The 22,027-nt window shown below is 37.6% G+C and overlaps 1 protein-coding gene across 3 annotated transcripts in view; it reads left to right on the top strand.

The window, feature by feature from the left end:
* Window positions 1–1,974: 1,974 nt before the first annotated feature.
* Window positions 1,975–22,027, top strand: part of PDLIM5 (PDZ and LIM domain 5) — a 183,618-nt gene continuing 163,565 nt past the window's right edge. For 2 of the 3 annotated variants that reach the window (XM_006208955.4, XM_006208951.4), the window contains exons 1-2: window positions 1,975–2,091; window positions 5,392–5,529. In XM_006208955.4, the coding sequence (XP_006209017.1) occupies window positions 5,434–5,529 (96 nt within the window). In that variant the 5' untranslated portion in view covers window positions 1,975–2,091; window positions 5,392–5,433. Of the gene's footprint in view, window positions 2,132–5,391; window positions 5,530–22,027 lie in introns of all 3 variants that reach the window. The other variant, XM_072940363.1, reaches the window with a different exon arrangement.

Here is a 22,027-nt window from a genome sequence, read left to right as displayed (position 1 = left end):
ACTGAGGATTTTGGAATACTTCTAGGAAAGTGGTTTTTAAGTATTGCAGTTGAATGATTCTCTGGAGGGGGATATTTATTAAAAGGGTGGGATCCTGGGCCCACCTGCAAGGATCCTGGGTCTGGGTGGTGACCAGGAAACTGCAGTTTTAACAAGCTGTCTGTGCCATTTTGACGCAGTTAGTTCTTTGGAGGACACTTGGATAAACATTAACCTGTGCATCATACTTTAATTTGGTTCACTTCCCCTATACCCCAGGCTTTAAACTGTGGTAGGAGGAAGAGGATTCTGAGGCAGGCTAGCACCTGCAGGCGAACATTGAATTTGCATAGGTAAGCAACACTCCCCTCACTCTCAACTCTTCTTCATCATCTCAAGATGTTTACCCTCCAGTGATACCTTCATACACTGCCTGCAGTTCTTGATGTCATTAGTTCATTCAGGCTCAGTATCAGTAGCAAACTGGAGGAAGAGCAGAAATGAGACCCTTACAGGGTAATTCTAGCCATCGCCTGGGGGAATTGTCACAAGCTGTAATCTCTTGTAAACTCAATTTCCTTGATGGGATGACATTTGTCTTATAAAGTTATTGTAAGGATTACTAAGCTATCTAGCCCGTAGTAGGTATTTGTAAATGGTAGCTATTATTATTATTTATTGTAATATATATTGAAGCACTCTCCAAATCAGCTCACACTAGCAAACCCTTTCCTCCAACATAATCTTTTGGAGAATGTGATGAAAACTATGGACTAGCACTATCCAATGAAAATATAATGCCAGTCAACATAGATAACTTAAAACGTCTTAGTATCCACATAAAAAAAGCTGAATTAATTTTAATTATATGTTTAACCAAATATTAAAAAATCTCATTTCATTATGTAATCAATAGAAAATTATTAATGACATATTTTGCTTTATGTTTTTCATACTTAGTCTGCAAAATCCAGTGTGCAGCTTCACATTTCCATCATAGCTCCGTTTGGGCACTAAATTCAGTGGTAAAGTGAAATGTAGTTCAACCCAAACAAGAAAGTTGTGTTTAACAGAAGCATGTTTACCTGCTTCAGTTTTTAAATTTAAATTAAACTTATATAAAACAAAAAATTCAGGGCCACAGTCACAGTAGCCACATTTCAGACGTTCAATAGCAACATGTGACTAGAGGCTACTGTTTTGGACACAGCAATTTTGGACATTCTCTAGAATTTTGTTTGCACTTCTAGGGGATTCAGGGACCTCCATTAAGTTGATCCTTGCTTTACACGTGCCTTGGTTAGAAATGGTCCTTTTTACCTTTTAGAAGCCAATTCACAGTTTAAAAGAAGCCAACAAGTTACTTTCTGTATATTGACCGAACATTATTCAAATTTGCTTCTGAATAAATTGCTTGGGCTAAATGAAGCAACTTCACAGAAATGGGAAAGTGGACTATTGATCTGGACTTAGAAAAAATAAGCTGAGATTATAGTGGTTGAACCACTTTCGGCCGCTGCTCTTTATCACAGTCTTCTGGATTGATCAGAGGATTTAACTTCTACATATTAAAGTTACGGATTTTCATTTTTCCTGAGAAGTAAACTTCAGGGTCTTCACTTCCCAGGGCACATAAAGCTCTCTCAAAAAACCAGGCAGTAGCCGCTGAACTTGCATAGATAGAGTTTTACCCAAAGCCCTCTTCTATTTTTAGCCAAAGCAACTGCTTGCCAGTTCAAAGTTTCTGGAGAGAGAAATGCGTCCACTACAAAACATACAGGCGGAGCGGACCTTTGGCAGGTACTGCTCAAAATCCCCTAAGACTACTACCCCCGAACTCAGTAGTGCAACAGCTTTTCCGCGGCGGCATCAGCTCTCCCCAGCAACCCAGCGCCCTGGGCTCAGCCGCAGCCTTCTCCCAGCGCGGAGCTGCCCTGCCCGGCCCGGCCCGAGGGCGTGGCCGCGAGCGGAGGGGGCGTCCCTGTCCTGGGGGCGGGGCCGGTGGGGGAGCCGGGAGGCGGAAGTTCCCGCGGGCCGTGGGGACGGCGCACGCACCGCGAGTCACTTGTCAGCGCTCGTCTGAGGCGGAGGCTTCGCCGCACCGGACCTGAGGTGAGCGGCCGCCCGCCGGGGATGCGCGTCTCCGTCCCCGGTAGGGAGGAGGGAAAGAAGGGGAAGCGCGGTGCGCGGAGCGCTCGGAGGGAAGCCCCGCTAGGGGAAAGGAGGGGGGCGCGCCCAGCGCCGGGAGGCTTCTCAGGTGTTTGCTGGACGCGAACCGGCGGAGGTGGGAGAGCTGCGTGGGAAGAGGAGCGCTCGGGAAAGGGCGGCGTGGGCGTGGGAGTGGGCGCCGGGCCAGAGCGGGCCCTGGAAGTCTCCGGAGCCCGGGCCGCCCGGGACGAGCAGGCACTTGGGAGCTGGGCGCCCGGCGTGGCGAGCGCGGCGCGGAGGGGCCCTCGCACCCCCGCACCGAGCTGCGATGCGGCTGCGGGGCGTCGCCGGGCACCCACCTAGGCGTCCGGTCCTCCCACATCGTGCGCCAGTCCCCGCGGGTGTAGGGAGGAGCGGGGCTTAACAGGAGTGGCGTGTTGATTTTTTATTTGCTCTCACGCTACTGAGAAGCATGTTATTTCCCTGCGAATATTTAGGATTGTGTAACTTGTTAGGGGAAAACTTAACGTGCGTCCAGAAATAAAGCTTGTTTAAAAAAAACCTGTCGTGAACGCCAGGTTTATTAATACTTGCGTACTTGTTGGGGTTTTTGTGAGACTGTGCCTCCAGTTCGTTTGACAATAAGTGGAAAAAGGAAGGGCGTATGGACAGGGAAGGGCGTATGGACAGGGCAGGGCTTGGAAAGAAAATTCGTGGCTGCTCTGGGCAAGGCAGGTCTAGGGTGTGATCGCCAGATCCTATCCCAAGTCCGCCTTCTTGACCACGAGGACGTTGGGACCCGCCTGCCTCGGAAACAGCCGGCTCGGGAACCTTATTTGGCAAACAGGGCTAGGCGTGAACCTCTGCTGGAAAGCTGTCTGCTCGGCTGCTTTCATCCTGTGCCTGTGGCCTTAGTTCTTCCACTCTACCTCCACAGTCTCTCAGTCTGGGGAAAAAGCAGTATCTCAAGATACTGCTTGCCTTTCAGACCCTTCTTGTTACTCTGAGCAGTTCATCACGAGTTCTCCTTTTCCTCATCCTACCCACCGGACAAGCTAGGATAGAAGTGTGGGAAATACCCACCTTCCTTCCCGAGTCCTAGAGCGAAGACATGGTTTGGACTTTCCCTAAAAGAAAATCCAGCACTCTACAGAAGTTCCAACTTTTTCTACGTGTTGGAAAGCAGAAAAGCTGCTCACTATTTCCTGCCTGACTGGTATTTTAGGAATAGTTTGGCACTAATAACCAGATGGAGGAGACCTGGAAAAAGCCAATAATATTACCATTGCTTAGGGATCAGAATATTTTAAGTCACATAAAGCTAGCAAAGAGAGAATACAGAAAGGGAAACGACAGAGACTAGAAATGAACTGACACTGGTTCTGTGGTGTAGCTGTGACCTTGCCAGTGCTAGAACTTTTAGTAACAAATGGAAGAAGTCAGGAAGGGAACCCCCAAGTAAAGGGAAGTTGCAGGTACGTGGGTTGATATAGGAATTAAATACATTTTCTTGTAGGGAACAATGGGGTTAGAGGAAGTTGAGCCTAACATTCACATTCTTCTCTTAACAAGTTAAAGATTAAAAAAGGAGGGGCAGGCTGCCTGTGAAATATCTACTGACTTTACACACTTTTTGATTTGTGTTGTGTGCCATTATCGAAACAGTCTTTCTCTACAAGTCCTCTGAAAGTCTTTTATTATAGGGAGAAAGTTAAATCATGTGTGGCTCCTTATTACCTCCTTACTGTTTGTTTTTCACATCTAAAAGTTTGACCTCTGATTTCGCCTTTTTGTCTTTTTAGTGCCTGTTACATCAGTGCTAAAGTCACGTATTATTGCCTGGTAGTTTAGTGTGCTACTGTGCCAGTGGAGAAGCCCATTTTGTTTCTTGGTAGATGCAGTGCAGATTTTCAGTGATTTAATTTTCTTTAAGAACTAGACTAATTTGAAAGTTTTGCCTCATTTTCCCTATGTGAGAAGATGGAATCTGTTTGCTTTTAATATACCTAGTGGTTCAGATATCTACATCTGCCGCTGTTAATATGACATGGTGGAGTTGAAATTTTGAATGTGTTGAAAAAATGGAGTAATATTTTAAGATAGGTAATAGAAGGTGACAATTTGGTTGAACAGCACAGATTTCCAAGAAAGTGTGTCTTAAACAGCTTTTTTTTTAATGTGGCTTTAAAATTATTAAATTATACATCTGTTATATTATTAATATTCTTAAAGAGGGAAATACTAGGTTTCTTAGTATTACATTTTAGAAAATCTCTATTCCTCCCAATTTCTCCCATTCACACATAACCACCATAACAACCAATACCAAACTCTGAGTCATGCTTTTTTTCTTTAGTTTTTTATTATGTAAAAGTACTATCATGAGAGTCATTATGAGCATGCTTCCAGCAAAACAGAAAAAAGAAAGCACTGAAGCTTCTTCTGAAGCTCTAATTCTCTTTCATGCTTTGAGTTTAACCGTATATTTCTACCACATTTAGTCAGTCTTTTTCTCTGCGATAAATGCTCACTCTGCTTTGCCTGATGGGGTGTGTATGTTAAACAGAAAGCAGATTCTGACTAAAACATCACTGCTAGAGTATTGTCCATCATACTCTGTCTGAAGAAAAAGTAATTAATTTTAAGTGTGGCAAATACCATATCTCTGTAAGAGGAAATACAAGTTGTAGTTTATAATTGGAGAGAATACTTTTGTACATTAAAAAGCAACTTCTCATTTTAAAGAGTTTAGTGTTTGCAAAGCATGAATGAGAGTCTACAGATTTGCAGTTCTTTTCATATGTTAGAATAACTTAGAATTTAAGTGAGTGAAATTGAAGGACTCTTGCCAACTGTAGGCAAAAAAGGATGGGAAAATCATTTTGAATTACACCTGAAATAAAATTTTGGGTTTTTAAAATATAATACGATGTGTTGTAAAGCACTTTGGATTAAAGTTTGTATGCGAAAAGCCACAAATTTATTATAGCAAGTTGTAAAGCTGATTGAGTGTCTAGAAATGTACTCTGATATGGAATTTTTAGGCTATGGAAATTGGCTTGAGTTTAGAAATTGTATAGTAGCTCATGGATTCCATTTCTTAGACTGAAATGAAAACTTAATTATAGACTTATTCTGCATTTCTCCTCTGCCTCCCAAAACAAAATACTGAACTAATTTAGTTAGGTTTATAGTAAATCCATTTAAATATGTAATATGTCTTCAAATAAACATTTTTGTTAACCATCTAATTTTCTTTCACAGTTTCTTTCATTTTTGGGGATTGGACTTGGAGCCACTAGAACTATGAGCAACTACAGTGTGTCCTTGGTTGGCCCAGCTCCTTGGGGTTTCCGGCTGCAAGGGGGCAAGGATTTCAACATGCCTCTGACAATCTCCAGTGTAAGCAAACTACTGATTTTATTACAGATGTTCATTCAGTGCATAGTCCTGGAAAATTCAGGACTGAGTTGTTGAATTCTCTGGATGACCCATGCTCTGCTTAATAGAATTGCTCATGGAATTTGATCTCAGCAAACTTAGTTATCTAAAATAAAGAAGGGGCTAGGGAGGGAATTTAGCAAGGATAGTTGATTTCGATTAAGCTTGTTTTCTCCTTTCTTAATAATGAAATGGAAAGCTTTTAACTAGGGACAGAATCCAAATTTTTGAACTGTCACTAACACTGGGAATTCTCCAGACCTTAGTTTCTTCATATGTAATTGAAGTTTGCACTATGGGATTTTTACTGTCCCTTTCAGCTCCTAAAAGCTGTTGATTAGAAAGTATTGATCAATATTGAATAAAATGGCTGTTTTCGGTGTTATTTCCTTATCTCACTCTCTGGTGAAGGTGAGAGCCTAAAGTAAAATGGCCAAAGACTACTTACCTTTGAAGAGGAAATGAAGGGCTTGGATGCCAACTAGATAGCCTTGGAATAATTGAGATTGTTTACCTCATTATGGATTTAGTTCGAATGTATTCTACATGTGTATTTTAAGGATATGTTTTCTTGATGATACTGATGAGGGGAGTAATTACAGCTTTCATTTATTGAGGCTTGACTGTGTATCAGGTGCTTTTTCACTTTCATGTCTAGTAGGTAATTATTGCTGTTAATTACTTGTATAACATTCCAGACGCGTTTTTTTGTATATTCAGATAAATATGATTATCTATTCCCCTTTTACTTACATGGTAGCATATTATACACAAGTTCTACACAGTGCTTTTTTCTCAACAGTTTACCATGGAGAACTTTACCTGTTAATATATGTTTTATTTTTAGCAGCTGTATAGCGTTCTTTTGTAGGGAAGTAACCTTTCTTTAAGCAATCCCCTATTGAAGGGCATATATATTCTTTCTAGTATTGCTATTATAAGTAATGCTGCAGTGGATATAATATACATAATTACATATATAATTTTTGATAGGTTGTGCCAAGTTACACTTTTGTACAGTACATGAAAATCCCTATTCCCCCTACTAGCAAACTTCTGGATTTTTGCCAGGTTCTTTACCTGCACCCTTTCATTTAGTTCTCACACCAGCCTGTGAAGTAGTGGTGTTATTCTCATTGTATGGAACTGTGCTGTGAGCTCACATGGCTGGTGTGGAAGGGCTGGCTTCGAAGCATTATACTGTGCTGCCTCCCTAATAATAAGCTTTGTCTTAAATTAGGTAGATTGTTTCTCAGGTTAGGTATTCAGAAGATTATCTTTTGTTTTAGTTGTATATGTATAAATATATACAAACATATACAGATATACACACTACACTTCTTACAGTATATATATATCCACCTTGATTTTGAAAGATTAAAAATAAGTTTGTAACAATTACATATCTCTATTAAAATGCTTCAAATCCCAATTCACTAGTGAAGTTTTCCTTGTTTCTGGCTGTGGATTTTTAAATACCTTTATCACCGAATTCCATCTTGATTCCAGTTACTCAGATTTTTACAAGGAAACACATATATGTAATCCAGCCTGCAAGTTTTAAGGCTTCGTGGCTGGGTGAAAATGTAAATGTAAAGCATCCATGTAAAAATGTGTCTTGTGATTTATTCTTCTTGGAGGGAAGCAGTGTTTTTCTTCCCCTACTAATAAAGAGCTAATACGAAGAAAGGAACAATGTTTGAACATTGTTTTCACATTCTGTTAGCATTCTTCTATATTAAATTTGACTATCCTAGTTTATGATAATAGACTAAAGAAAAGTATTGTTTAAATACTTCCATTTTTGCTGGAAAAAAGTCCAGAAACAAATTGACACCTAAATGAAACAGACTTAATCATCACTTTGTTGTATGATTATAGAAGTGCAAATGGATTATGTACATTTTGTGGTGCCATGCCTTTAAAAGAGTTTTCTGTGCTTCAGTTCCCTGGCCAACAATTTGAGCTCCATGTTGTGATGCTGATACAACAGAACACTGTGTACATACATAGGCGCCCTCCCCTGGCACAGAAGAAATGCTTTCCTTGTGTAGACAGAGTGCTAATTAAAGGATTTTGGATGTACTGATTAGAAGAGACTACGGTAACAAAGCTGCTGAGTTATTTCTGTTCTCTTACAAAAGTCTCTGCCATCTCCGGTGACCTTGTTGGGTCTTGTGCAGCGGGGCATGCAGTTCGTTCTGGACTGGGGAGGATGGGAACGGGAGGAGGAGGAGAGGGAGTGTTGGCTCGACTGAGCTGCTAGGCTGTTGGCCTTTCATTGTAGTTATTTTTAACCCCTTGTGTGGTTCAGCTTAAACATGCCTGGTAACATTCCCTAATAAAGATGTGTGCCTAATAACCAATTTATATTGTGGTAGTAAGATTGTTAATGTTATACCTCATCTTAATTAGTTATCTAGTTATATTTATTCTGCCTTAATTATCTAAAATTGTTGTAATATATTTCAGTGATCACCAGATGATTTAATTAATATTATCAAGAAGCAATTAAAACCTGAAAGCATGCCTGAAAAAATGTAATTTAGTGATTCTCTTATTTTAATAATGTGTATAAAATTCTTAACAAGGTCTGGCATGGTATTCTCTCAGTTGTTATTTTTTACAATTGTATGAAATTCAAAAGAAAATTATTTAGAGACTTGAAACATCAAATCCCCCAAAATTATAGGGAACATAGTAGTTATATGTATTTTTTAATTTACAGTCTGTTGGAATTGAAAAAGAAAAAAAATTGCAAGTTTGTACTTAGCTAGGAGCCTGTATCTTTATTATATATAGCGTTCAGAAGTACACAATTTTTCCTCTGGTCAGGTATTATTATGTTGAACTCCAAAGGGCTGTTTATGTTCCCTTATAATACCGGAATGCAGAGATATCAAATGTATTTGAGATGAATAAGCCATTGGTTGGGACTTGAACTTTCTGTTTTCTTGAGATTTTGTTGTTACCAGCCTATGAATATATTGAATATGACTTTATTTCTAAAGCATACGAACTATAAAATTTTAACATTACACTCAGATTTGTTCCCAGTCTCTTTTGTGTGAGTTTTGCATACTTTTTTTAGTATGTGGATTTCTAAGATAAGATTGGTAATTCTTGCAGACTTTTTGAAAAGATCCTCAGATAGCTGTAACTGTCTGGTCACATGTTATTGTCTTCAGTTTCCTAACCTTAAAATGGAATACTGTCTACTGGAGTTTGCAGGCTATCTTTTCATGACCCTGTATTTATGGAATTGCCTTGAAGCCATGGAATGTGGGAATGGGTTTCATTGTAGCAGTGTGGGTTTGTTGGTCTTTGCCAATACATTTTATAAGAAATAGGAGACGTTGCACAATTCAAGGTCATATTTTGGCAAGTTGATGCTCCTCACGATGGAATTACACAAAGAATACTGTGTCTTTGAAGTATAGCATCCTAAAGTTGAAATATTCTGTCTGCTGTGTGTTATTTTCTGATGTATGATATTAGAGTTCTTCCCTTAACTATCAATATTTGGATTTCCTGAAGGTAGTCTCCCAATTCTCCATAAACACATCTATGGTATTTCTTTAGCAGATAAAATAAGGTCAGACATTTTAATAACCAAATAATAAAGATTTTGATTCTCAAGAGTTAGGGGAGGACCAGTTGTTACCAGGTCAGACAAGATTGGAATTCAACTTGAAAAGCAGAAGAAATGTTCCATTTCCTGGAGTCTGGAGCCCTGTTGAAGAGTATAACATAGAACAGAGAAAACACTTGAAACACATGAAAACACTTTGCTATAAATTCTTTTATTCAATAGTTTAAGGACTATTTCCTAGAAGCCACTGAAGAAGAGACAGAGTAATGAGTACAAAGGTTGGGGAGAAAAGAAATGCAGTACTTGACAATGTCGTAAGACCTGTCACAAGACAATATTTAATGGAATGACAGAGATACAGATAAGTGTTTCTCATTTTCAGAGGGCATAGACCTTTTGTGTTTGTCAGGGATGGAGAGTTGGCTTCCTACAGGAGAAATTAATTAAACTGGTCCTTGAAGGATGAAATTTGAACACCTCAAAGTCAACATTTCTCTGTGCTGGTTTTCAGTGCAAAGTGAAGACAGAGACTTTTCTTGCCATTGCTTGACTCTGAGTGAAGCTGTGAATATAGCTGAGTGATAGGCCAGCTGCAGAGTTTCCCTCCTAGAGGAGGGGAGAAAGAGACTTTCAGTTCTCAAGCTGAAATGGGAGAACCATCCTACCTTGAATAAATGGGCCCATTGTTAATTTTAAGCTGTTGAGTATTTTCTTTTACATTCCCTCCAGCCCAGCTACCCTGTCTTCATGCCAAGTTAGAAGGTTAATAATTTAGTTTGTTCAACTACATAATGTATATTTCACATGGATGTTCACTCTCTGCTTTTAAAATGTTAATTAGCCTTTTGTGTCTTTCCCCACATGGCAGTTTTCTATCATTTGTGGTCAGAAGGCTCAAGAATCTCAAGATAATCTTGAAGGTGTTTTTCTAGTCTGTTATGAAAAGCTTTTTCAGTATATTTTATGGTAAATTAATAGTTTTAGAATAAGGGGGCTTTTTTTGTTTTTTTTTGTTTTTTTTTTTTAAAGTTTTTAATGGATATTGGGCATTTTGGAAAGTTATTTGTTAAAATAAGAGGAATTTTACTGGTGTGTGAGGGTTTTTGTATCTGACAGAGGAAACAATATTGTAGAGATTGGATGAAATAAGAACAGTACTTTAGACCTAAGTAAAGGAGATTTTCATACAACCTATTTATCTACTCATGACATTTACTTACTTAACAGAGAGTACTGAAGCCTGTAGATGTATTTTCAGTTATTTTTTTTTTAGAACTTTCAATGTAAAGAGCTTGTCTTTATGATGGTTGTTGGTCAGGCTACAGTGTGGATGTACAGTTAACCAGATGTCTTTGTCCAAAACATCCTGTTTACTGTAGTTCTTGCCCAGATTCTCATGTACTGCACTACCAGTCACGGCCATTTCCCCCAGTTACAACTGCATGGAGGAGAAATTTGATATGAGTTAGTTAATCTAGAAGCAAACATTGCTCTAGGTAAAAAGGGGTTGTTTCTTTGGGGTTTTATAAGGGATACTTATGTTTCAGCCTTAGTAAGTGAGATTCTAGGTCTTCAGTTAAATTTTTGAGATGTAGAAATGTTGAGTATGTAACATAAAATTTGACAAAACAAGAACCTAGCATGCGAAATATTAATATATGTATGGATTTGCAAATAAATGATATAATGGGAATGAAAAAATGTTCATTTGAAAAAGTAATGGCTGTGATCATGTGATCCCTAATTTAGGTATTCTAAGTGCAGAGCTACTTCTGGGAGTTCAGGTTTGGTTTTTTAATTACATAGTGGGAAAATCACTTTTATAGCATGGATACTCTGTTTTTATTGATTTTTTTAAGGTAATAAAATACTTAGGTTTGGACAGAGCAGACAGTATTGAATGAGTGTTTAAAGATAGTTTGGAAAAACTTTTTATGATATCATTAAAACGAAATCTGTCAAATTTTCACTTCCCCCGTCTTCCGTCACCTTCTTATTTTTTCTTTCTTGTTGCATAAGTGGATTTATCTATCTATCCTTTTGTAAATACTCAGGTGTCTTTCACAGCTGAGATTGTTGCCCATTTTGTGTGATAATTACTGGAACAAAGTTCATCAACCTCATTGGCATTTAGTACTTCCCAGCAGGGCTTAGCATTTGTGACACATGTCCCTGTCCAGCCTCAATGGAAGAGAGTAAAATGATCTGGGAAAGTTGATAGAGGGAATGATCAAGAACAAATTAGAGGGAAGAAGAAAAGAAAGAGGCAATTTAAAAAAGGAAACAGTTAATTACTGGGTCAGATTTGGTGCTTGGGAAATTTTAAGGCTTCATCCTCCACTCTCTTTTAAAAAAGTTTGGTTAATTTGTACTTTTCTTTAGGCGAGACATTGACGTGAGTTGAAAGCCAGAAGATTCACTAGGGTTTAGAGGAAGGAGTCTCCTGTAGCCCTGCTAATCACTTCCTCTGGCTGGAAGCAACCAGTATTAGCAGTTTCTTGTGTGTACTTCCAGGGATAATCTATACAGATGTGTGAAAATACAGACATATCCTCACCAACCTCCTTTTCAACACAATATCTTTAAAAATATACTTTTTTCTTTTTTTTTTGCATTTTGTTTTTTTCACTTAACCCCACATCGGTGAATATATCTTCATTCTTTTTTAACAGGTGCACTGTGTTTGGATTTATTGTAATTTATTTAACCAGCTTCTATTGATGGACAATTAGGTTGTTTCTATCTTTTTCTTTCAGTAACACTGTAGTGTAATTTTTACATGTATATGGCATTTATATGAGCACATCTGTCAGACAGATTCCTAGAAACGGCATTGCTGAGTCAAAGGTCATATGCTCTTGTGATTTTGATTGATGTTGCTGAATATGTCTAGAGACTCTCCTGCCCACAGCAGGAGAGCCAGTTTCCTCATACCTGTGCTAGCACGTGTTTCAGCAGACTTAGATCTTTTCCAATCAGATGGACCTATTTCCATCTTTCTCTTTTTTGTAAAGGCTTAATCACAAGTATTCTACAGAGGATTCTCTGTGTTTTTAAGTGGTTCATTTTTGTCCATTTTGCATGAGAATAGACGAAATAAAAATGTGCTGACCTTCTTTAAATGGTTTCATAACTTTGGGGAGGGTAGTATTATTTGAATTTTTTCATTTAGAGCTTTGATTAATGATTATCCTCCATCATTTGTTTCCTATTTCCAAACGGATTTCCTCTCTCTGTTAATGTATTACTTCCAATTACATGGTGAAAGTTTTTTTGGTTTTTTTGGAGCAGTTTTTGGCATAGTGCCCTGTCATGGACTTTCTGAAAAATTAAGTAAATTACATTTAACAAATTTAAGGTTGTTACCTTTGGAGTTTCTCCAGTAGCCTGATACAGTGTGTAATTTTGAATCCTACTCTTCTCCAGCTCCCCTTAGATGATGTGACAAGGAGCCTGACCATAATGAGGTGTTTGTCCTGGTCCTTGGACGTAGTAAAATTCACTCTTAGGAGCCTCACTGTGCTTTCATATCAACCTTTATTAGCCAGTGGAGTGTAACAAGTCACAACGGTTTATAGTGTTTCATAGCTTAGTGAGTCTGGCATTGTGAAGGCATACTAATGTGTGGAATGATGTATTTCTTCATTTTACCTGGGTGTAAGCAGCAGAGAGTGTACGTGTTGGTAACCTTGGTGACAAAAAGAGGATGCCAGGGTGTTTGTATTTTATGTGCTTAAAGAGGAGGGAAGGAGGAATTTCCCTTTAGCATGTTGCTATAAAAATATTTTTAAATTTTTATTATTTTTTAAATTGAAGTACAGTCAGTTACAATGTGTCAATTTCCAGTGTACAGCACAGTGTCCCAGTCATGCATATACATACGTATATTCATTTTCATATTCTTTTTCATTAAAGGTTATTACAGAATATCAAACATAGTTCCCTGTGCTATACAGAAGAAACTTTTATGTTGCTATAAAATTTTAAATATGATGAGAGGAGTTTGGAACTAGATAACGATTTGTACCATTTGTTATTTGAATTGTTTACTTGTTAAACATTTTTTCCTAGGATTCAAAAACTGATTTAACAGTGACCACTCTTCTTCATGATAATCATCTTGGGTGAATTTTGATCTACCAAAAGGGGAAGCGGTTTTTTAAGGACAGTAATAATGGAATCCCATTTACCATTGATTCCATCAGGGGTTTAAGTATTGTGATTTGGTTCCGTTGAGGATCCAGTTATTAGTGCAGTATTTCTCTTATGATTTCTGAGATATTAACTTCTAGAGATGCTAAAATTAAAAAATTTAGTAAGTTTGTATAATGCTAGCCAGAGGAGATTGCAGATATTTCTGAAAGTGTTTTTTCTTCTTGAGAAAAGGTACTGGAGGACAAATGTCCATTAGAAAACAGAAGCTTTATTCCCTAACTAGCAGCTCTTAGAGATGTTCTGGAGAAAGAAGTTTGTGTATAAATAGAAGCATTGTTCCACATGAAGTTTTCTTGACTTTGGACATTCTCTTGAAGTATCTCCATGCTGCTGACTTCCACATATTTTACAAATGTTTCTTTTGACCTTTTCATACTAGGCATTTCTGTTTATATGTGCGTTTATTCATTCTGGAAGAGTCTAGCTAGTTACTATCTAATTGTCGATGATACTTTGACAGTTTAGCAGACAAAGGCATTTCCAAACTTCTTCAATGGCTTATTCTCGCCTAGACTGGTTCCTCATCCTCACTCAGGCTGGCACCTTGCCCAGGCAGGAATTCTAAAACCCTGCATTTAATACATTTGAGAACTGTACTGTTTGAGAACTGTAGGGCTTCATGTTACTTATTGCTTAACTCCCCTGCCTGCCATTCAGGCTGCACATCAGCGGGCCCACTCAGTAACACCGAGTTTATGGTCCAAGATGCCTGTCATGAACCCTGAAGTCCTTGGTCCCTTAGAAGCATACTTTTTTTTTTTTAAATGGAAGTACTGGGGATTGAACCCAGCACCTTGTGCATGCTAAGCACACACTCTACCACTGAGCTGTACCCTCCCCCTGAAGCCCTTGGTCTCTTCATTCTTCACACACAATATGTTTGTTTATTATCCCTAAAGCCCTACCCATCCATCAAGGCACATTCATATACTAGGTGCTCTTTGAAATGTCTGACTGTTCCATCCCACTTGAGTCTCTTTTCTTTCCTATATTAAATAAAAATAATGAAAATGCACTAACATTTATTGAGCCCTTGTCATTGTCTAGGCCCTACTCTAGGTGCTTTGCACATGTTTGATTACTTAATCTGCATAATAACCCTCTGAGGAAGTATGATTTAAAATCTCTGATGTACAGATGAAGAAACAGACAGAGAAGTTAAATAACAAGGCCAGAGCTACACAGCTGGTAATTAGATAAGCGTAGGATTTGATACCAGTCAAACTGAGTGGTAATGCTTTTAACCAGTATACTCTATTTTCTAGGAATAGATGACAGCTTTCACTACCAACAACTAAGTTTGTGTGTGTGTTTCTTAAAGAGAGTATGCATGCTATAGAATCAGGCTTATATAAATGGGAGTAGCTGAGATTATTAAGAAAAAATATGACTAGTTTCTAAACTAATCATCAACATCAGTGAGATTTTAAAAATGTAGCTTCTAGGCCGCAGACTTTGAATTCAGGATGTTTAGGGATTCTCTCATGCTTTTTCGATGTTTCTCATGTACCATTGAATTCCATTTGTACACTAATGTTTAGAAACCGCATGTAGGTTTGTTTTCTTAAAAATATTTTTATTATGGATCTTTTGTTATTTAGATCATTTCAGCAAAAAGATTAAGGCTAAATTACAATGGAACTGCTGTTGACTAAATAATGTGACAGATCTACTTTTCTTCAGCTACTGGTCGTTTTGCTTTTTTTCAGAGTTCAGTCACCATTGGTCAAATAGTTTTTGGAAATAAATGTCAGCTTTAATAATATGTGATATCAGTCACTAGTTCTGTTTATGATGCTGTATCTTTGTGACCAAAGATTTAGAGGACCTTGAAGTTGGGACATTGCTTATAATATTTTAATACTACAAAATATAATAATGAATGTTGAACTTACTAAAGATTTCTGGAGGAATCTTTGGCCAGACTTGGTTTTGTTCTGCACCTCATTGTTAAGCTAAAGTGGTAACATTTAAGTTAACAGGAACTGGTTACAGTTTTATTAAGGCTCTGGGCCAGAGATCAGTTCAGATACTAGGTTTCATAGCAGTACAGTTTAAGTACATATAAATAGGTCATATACTTTGTTAAATCATGAGCCTCTCTCACCAGGAAAAATCACCCCTATAACCCTGGATCTTATTTACTCAAGATCATACTAAAATTTCCAGTACATCTTTAGTTAACTGTTGACTGATGATCATAATGATGACAGGGGACAAATGGGAAGCTGGGTTGCAGTCAGTTGTAGTTGGTTCTTCTAGAATTGATTGATAGTTATCATTAACTGATGAAATATTTTGGTTTTCTTTGTTAGTGTTAGTCAGGAGATGCCCTAGAGGTTACTTAATTTTAATAGCCCTTGGGCTCCCAAGGGCTTCCTGTGTGTCAGCCTGAATTTGTTTTCTCTGTATTTGACTCAGCGGTTCTACTTCTGTCCTTTAGTGTCACGCTTAACAAATGATAGCTGTCGCTCATATTACACTCTTTCAAATAGGTGACTGACTTATATTCCCCTTTGAGTCTGGTAGATGTTCTGTTGGAAGTCATTTCTTCAAATGTTTCTCTTCTAATAGTTTGCTTCTCTTCACGCCCCTGAGTATTTGCCTTTAAAAGGAATTCAGGTTTTAAATGTTTCTTTGTGTATGACTCGCAGAACTGAGCTTCACACCTCAGATATATTAAGAGCAATGCTGAAAAAAAAACAAAGAACGATGCTGGGGGAAGGATACAGCTCAGTGGTAGAGCACATGCCTAGCATGCATGAAGTCCTTGGTTCAATCCCCATTAATTTCATTTTAAAAAAATGATGAAAATAAATGTAATTGCCCCACCCCCCCAAAGAAAGAGCAATGGAGAAGTATAGTTATTACGTAAGGAAACTGATTTTTGTGACTGGGTAGGGCAGGGTTTAGAACTGCCCCAGACAGTGAACTTGATAGAATTTTCAGTTTTCTCTGTATACTTTAGTACTGTTTGGAATTTTTACAATGTGTGTGTCTTTTGTTTAAAAAGTGAAAGAAAATTAAATCTGGCCTATGTTTTGTACGTGTGCAAACTTGGGCTTGTCTGGACATAAATGGAGGTTAGGAGAGCCTGAGAGGGGCAGGTGTTTGTGTATGTGCGTGCTGTTTGCATGAAAGATCAAGGAACTTCGTGGGAAGGAATTCAGGAAACACATAATTGAGGTGTATTCAAGCTTTAGTTCTTGGAGATTTTATTATTATTATCATCTATTATCTTTTAAGAGAGATGAATAAATTCTTGGTAGAGCAGAGCACGTCCTTGGTATTGTCTCCTCGTGATGCCCTTCTGAATGAGTCATGCCAGAGCTCTTCCAGGAGAAGGTGTTAGTTAACACATATTTGTTGACCTCTTACTGTGTACTAGGCTTGGCTATAGAGAGTGGTTCTCTATTTTCTGACCTAAAGGCACATGGAATATGATGTAGAATATAAGAAGGAACTTGGAAGCAGGTGAGGACATCTATGTAGTAATCAAACCTTGGAAAAGACCACAACAGTATGTGTGTTGACCACACAGCCTATGTCAGGATGGTATGGAACTTCTAGACTAGGATCTGTGGAATCCATAGAGACACAGAACAGGCTCCAGTAGACAGAATTTGCTATATCTACATCTGGGCATGGAGCCATTTGCTCAGTATCATTATTGAGCATGTACTGTATGCCCAGTACTGGTCACGGGACTGAAAATATAGAAAACAAAGTTCTTATTGTTATGGACCTTATATTCCAGTAAGAGGGGCTGTTAATTCACAAGTGTATAAATAAATAAGCAGTGTAATTTTAATAAGGTGCTGTGGTGGGGAAGGGCATCTGGGTTAAGCGTTTACTTAAGTTGGGCAGTCAAGACAGGCCCTACTGATTGAGGGCAACAGGATAGGAAGCCAGTACTCGGAAGGGAAAGAACAGCACTGCGGGCACAGAGAACTGTAAGTGCAAAGGGCGAGAGACAGGAGAGAGCTTGGTGTGTTTAAGGAACAGAAAAGGAGGCCAGTGCGGCAGGAGTGCAGTGAGCAAGGAGGAAAGTGGAGTGAGATGAGGGAGGGGAGGTCAGCCTAGTGTCCGAAGGAGAGCTAAGGAGGTTTAAGGTGTAGAGGAGGACGACATTGAGGGTGATGGTGGGACAGCTGGGGATTTGAGAGGAATTCTGATTCCTCTGGGTCAGAACTGAGCTAGGGACAGTGGATTACTATTACTATGATTTTACCATATCTGCAAGCTGATGTATTTTGAAACTGGTTTTGAAAGAAATTTCAGGGGAAGAATTCCAAAAATTTTTTGAGCAAAGGAATAACCATAGCCTTCTAAGGTGGCTACCTGGAAGTAAGATACTTATTTTAATATGTTTGTTTGGAAAAGTTATTTACAAGTTATAACACAGAAATGATTATTTTCTCATTGTTATTTGCACACTGATTACAGTTTTTCTATTTTGTGTTTTAAAAAATTTTTAAATTATCACTGTTAAGGAGCAGCTTGTTTCCCAGATGGCTTCTGTTTTCATTTCCTTGTGATGTTATGACCTTTTCTACTTTAGTAAGGAAATGTTGCACACACATTCAGGAGTTGTTTACAAATTATACTGGTATACTTTTGTTAGAGTCTGTCTGAAAGATAAAGTGAGTGTTAGGTCAGATATGTTGAACTGAAAAAGATTTTAACAGTGTCTATTTTTAAAAAGAATGTTTTAGCCTTTTGGTTGGCTAATGCGCCCAATGCCAAAAGTTATGTTTTGTAGTCCTTTTATTATTTCAAGTGGAGAGAGTTTATAAGATTTAATGTTTTTCATTTCTGAGCCTTTCAGAGAGGTCACTTGAGCAGGATTAACATCTAATAAGAGAAGGCTAACAGTTGACATTTCATTAAATTCAGATTTTCATGTCTTCAATACATTGTTAATGGATAAAAGTGTTATCAATATCATGTAGCTGTAGGTCCGGAATAATAGATCATAATGCCTTAGCAAATGATGTAACTTCATACTTAAAGTCAACTTTTTATAAATTCAGGAAAAGAATGAGTTTTCCAATGAGTTTTGGGGTATATTTGCAAAATAATACTTTACAGTCAACTTATAAATATCTGTATTACATTAAGTATGACAAAATAATATACCAGTGTAAAAGAAATGTTACTTTAGATACAGTTTTCTTAATGATTTTAAGATTTAAAGTAATGTAATAGTAATTGATTTCCAGCCTTAAAAAAAAAACACTACTGGCAGATGTGATGATACCATGACAAGTGGTCAAATGTCTCTGAACATTTTATTACCAAAGCTAACACAGTAGTCTTGTATCTTTTATTGATTTTTTTTTTACCATGATCCTTTAAGGTTTATGTTTTCTGCCAACATACCATTTTAAGATGATATTTCTAGTGGACAGGATTCTATGTGCTGTTTAGTGTAGTTATTACAAGTGCAGGCTCTGGAGCACAATGCCTGGGTGTGAATCCTGGCTCTGTAATTCACCAACTGTATACATTTGGACAAATTACTTGACTCTGCCCCAGGTCCGGAACTCTCAAGTAGGGGAAAAATAATATTTACATCATAGGATTCTTGAATTAAATAAATTAACACCTGTAAAGCACCTGACACATAGTAAGTACTCAGCCAAGGTTACCTAATAATAATAAAGATTATCCTATAGTAATAAATATTTCCTAGTAATATCTAGTTGAAGTAGTTTTGACACATTGAAATAGTATTTCTCTGTCCATCACTTTTTAGATAAGTTCATCTTCCAAATCAATCCTGATTTTCTTTTTCATAGGTTTTTATAGAAAATTCTTTAGAAGCATCCTTCTCAGTACACACACACACACACACACGTACAGACACAATGTACACACACTGCAGTTTAAATTATTTCCTGAAACATCTTTCATAAAAGTACATAATAAGTATTTTTTTTTTGGATGAATAGGCCGTTTCCTTCTTCCATGTGTGATAGTCTGGCAGGAACTCTCAAAGAGATCTGAAAGGAGGGCTGACACCGGTAAAACCTCCAATTAGACATTCTTCTGTTAGTGATTGTCATTCACTGTGATTTTTGTTTTTTAATTCTTTGAAAGAGAAATCATAAGCTATATTCCTGTGAGAGACAGTTGTTCTAGGGAACACTTTTTGCCTCCAGAGAAGGATAAATTTGGTTGTAAGAGGAAGTATGTAAGTGGAATGTAGACTAGACAAGTTGAGCAGTGTGTCTGCCAGTGGCACCATCTCTTTCTAGGAGTTCTTGCACTTCATCAGCCTTTGTGTGTAGATCTCTGTGCTCCTTACCTTGCTCTTCTGTTCCCGGGCCATAGCCAGCTGACCCTGGGATGAGTGCCTGACCCAAGTGTAGCCATCTGTAGACAAAGTTAGGAGATCTGTATGTGGATATACTACTTATAAACTTTATGGATTTTAGGAAATATAAAATTTAACTACTCTGAAGTTTACTCATAAATGTAAATCATTGCTGTCATTCATTGACTTATTTACTTCCTCCACAGTGTTTATTGAACATTGTTACATGTGAGGCACTGTCCTAGGCACTAGGGATACAGTGTTGTGAATAAAACAGAGCCTGTGCTCTCCCAGACCTGTGCTTTAGGGAAGTGAAGAAGAGACAATAAATAAATAAAAATAGTTGGTGATAAGTAGTAGGGGGCAAAAACAAAGACATATAGGGAAGGGGAGTGGTGGTTGAACAGGGGTTACTGATTTATAGAAGGTGAGCAAAAAGACCTCATAGATAAGGTGACATTGAACAGAGGCTGGAGTGAAGTGGGAAGAAGAACATTTTGGGCAAAAGGTGAAGACCCTGAGATGAACGTTTGCTTGGCACATTTCAGAGACAGCAAGACTCCAGTGGGAGGAGTAGGCTGAGAGGGAGAGGAGTGGGAGATGATTTCAGAGAGTTGAGGGTAGGTATTTCCTAAGATGAGTTGTAATAAAATCTACAGCAGGTTAGTTGATAGGATGGAGGCATTTTGCCTTTAGATTGAAATGAGACCTTGTCAACAAAGTGAGAGTTTGGTTTGATTTGATCTGGTTTGTTTTGGAACACAGTACGCAGTACTGTGGTGCACAGCAAATATTTTCTCTGAAGTCTGAGAAGTCTGCTGATAGAAGTGTTATTTTATTCAGGACTGATACCAATTTTCAATAGTATTTGGGGTTTAAAAGGCTGTAAACATTGGCATTTGTATCCTTAGTGCTGTTGTTTTTATGTAGGAAGAGTAATTAATTATAAATGAGAAATCGGGTCAGATTTAATATGTAGTGAAAGTAACTTTCGTGGAGTGGTGACTACTCATTCATTTCATTGCCATCACCCTTACAAGAATATTTACTTTGAAAGATAAGGTAAAACAAAAAATTATTTTTGTCTTTTCTCCAAGATTTTGGTTTTACCCTTATTTTTCAGCTTCATAATGGAGATTGAGAAATTTTTGTATCTGTTGGGTAATCATTAAAGTAACATGCAGATTTTTAAAGACATATTAGTCTGTAAAATGATTCAGTCTATTTAGGGATTTGTCAAGTAGTATTTGAAATCACCTTTTAAGTTTTACTTTTAGAAACATTTCCTGAGACGCTTTGATCTCTTTACAGTGGATGATCATTAAAACATTTCATTTACACCTGGCAGGAATGACCTTTTGAAGTCAGTTAGCTTTTCAGGTGGACTGGTAATCATTGTCCAATTGTCTTGGCTTCTGTTACAGTCACCAGACTGTTTCTGTTGAAATTTTAAATAAAAATAGTTAAGTATTTTCTTGGGGAAGGGCAGTTTCCAAAGTGCTTTTATTTTATTATCACCATTAATCTTCATTCTCTTCAAGACTTAAGCTTTATTATTGCTAGACAATTATCTAAGTTATCCTAATTAAAAATTTTGTAATCAGCTGTATTACCTTTTGTGTTAGTGAAGCCCTGTCCTTTCTTTTATTTGAAAGATGGGCAAGAAATGTTAGAAATTTTCTTGTCAAAGGAGATTGCTGTAGAGGACAGATTTATTGTAATGAAGAGCCACTTTCTAATCTAATGGTAAAGCTCCACATGTGATACAGATGATTTGTTTTTCTAGAGTTGGTAACAATTTAAGACTGATTTTTCAGTGATTTTGTGAAGCAAATGTTTTCTTCAGGAAAATTTGGAAGTGAATTTAGCAGGCTGTTTAAATAAGTTGATATTGTGCTTGTCTGGTTTTGATAGTTCAGGTTTCTGCAACTGCAATAGACTAGTTTCATGGTTAAATTTGGCTTTCACCAGAAATAATGATTATAATTTGCATTGATGTTAATTTTATTTTAACCTCAGTAAAGTTATAGTCTTTCTTTAAAGAGGAAAATAAAAATAAAAACTGATAGTAGAAAAGTAGAATGGTGGTCAAAGGGGCTGAAGGAAGAGGGAGGGGGGTTGATTAATGGGTATAGGCTTTTAGTTTTGCAACATGAAAAAGTTCTGGAGTTCTGTTGTACAGCATTGTGAGTATGTTTGCCACTACAGGACTGTGCAAATTGATGTGACTTTTATTTGATCAACAGAAAATGACCCGTTTATAAGCCCTTGCTATTTCTTCTAAGTATTATAAATATATATTCTAAAAAAAAGCATTTTTTCCCCTTGATGTG

Source organism: Vicugna pacos, chromosome 2, assembly GCF_048564905.1.
Source record: "Vicugna pacos chromosome 2, VicPac4, whole genome shotgun sequence".
NCBI classification, from domain to species: domain Eukaryota; kingdom Metazoa; phylum Chordata; class Mammalia; order Artiodactyla; family Camelidae; genus Vicugna; species Vicugna pacos.
Note: the sequence above shows the minus strand (reverse complement) of the source record. Positions and strands in the feature narration are given on the sequence as shown.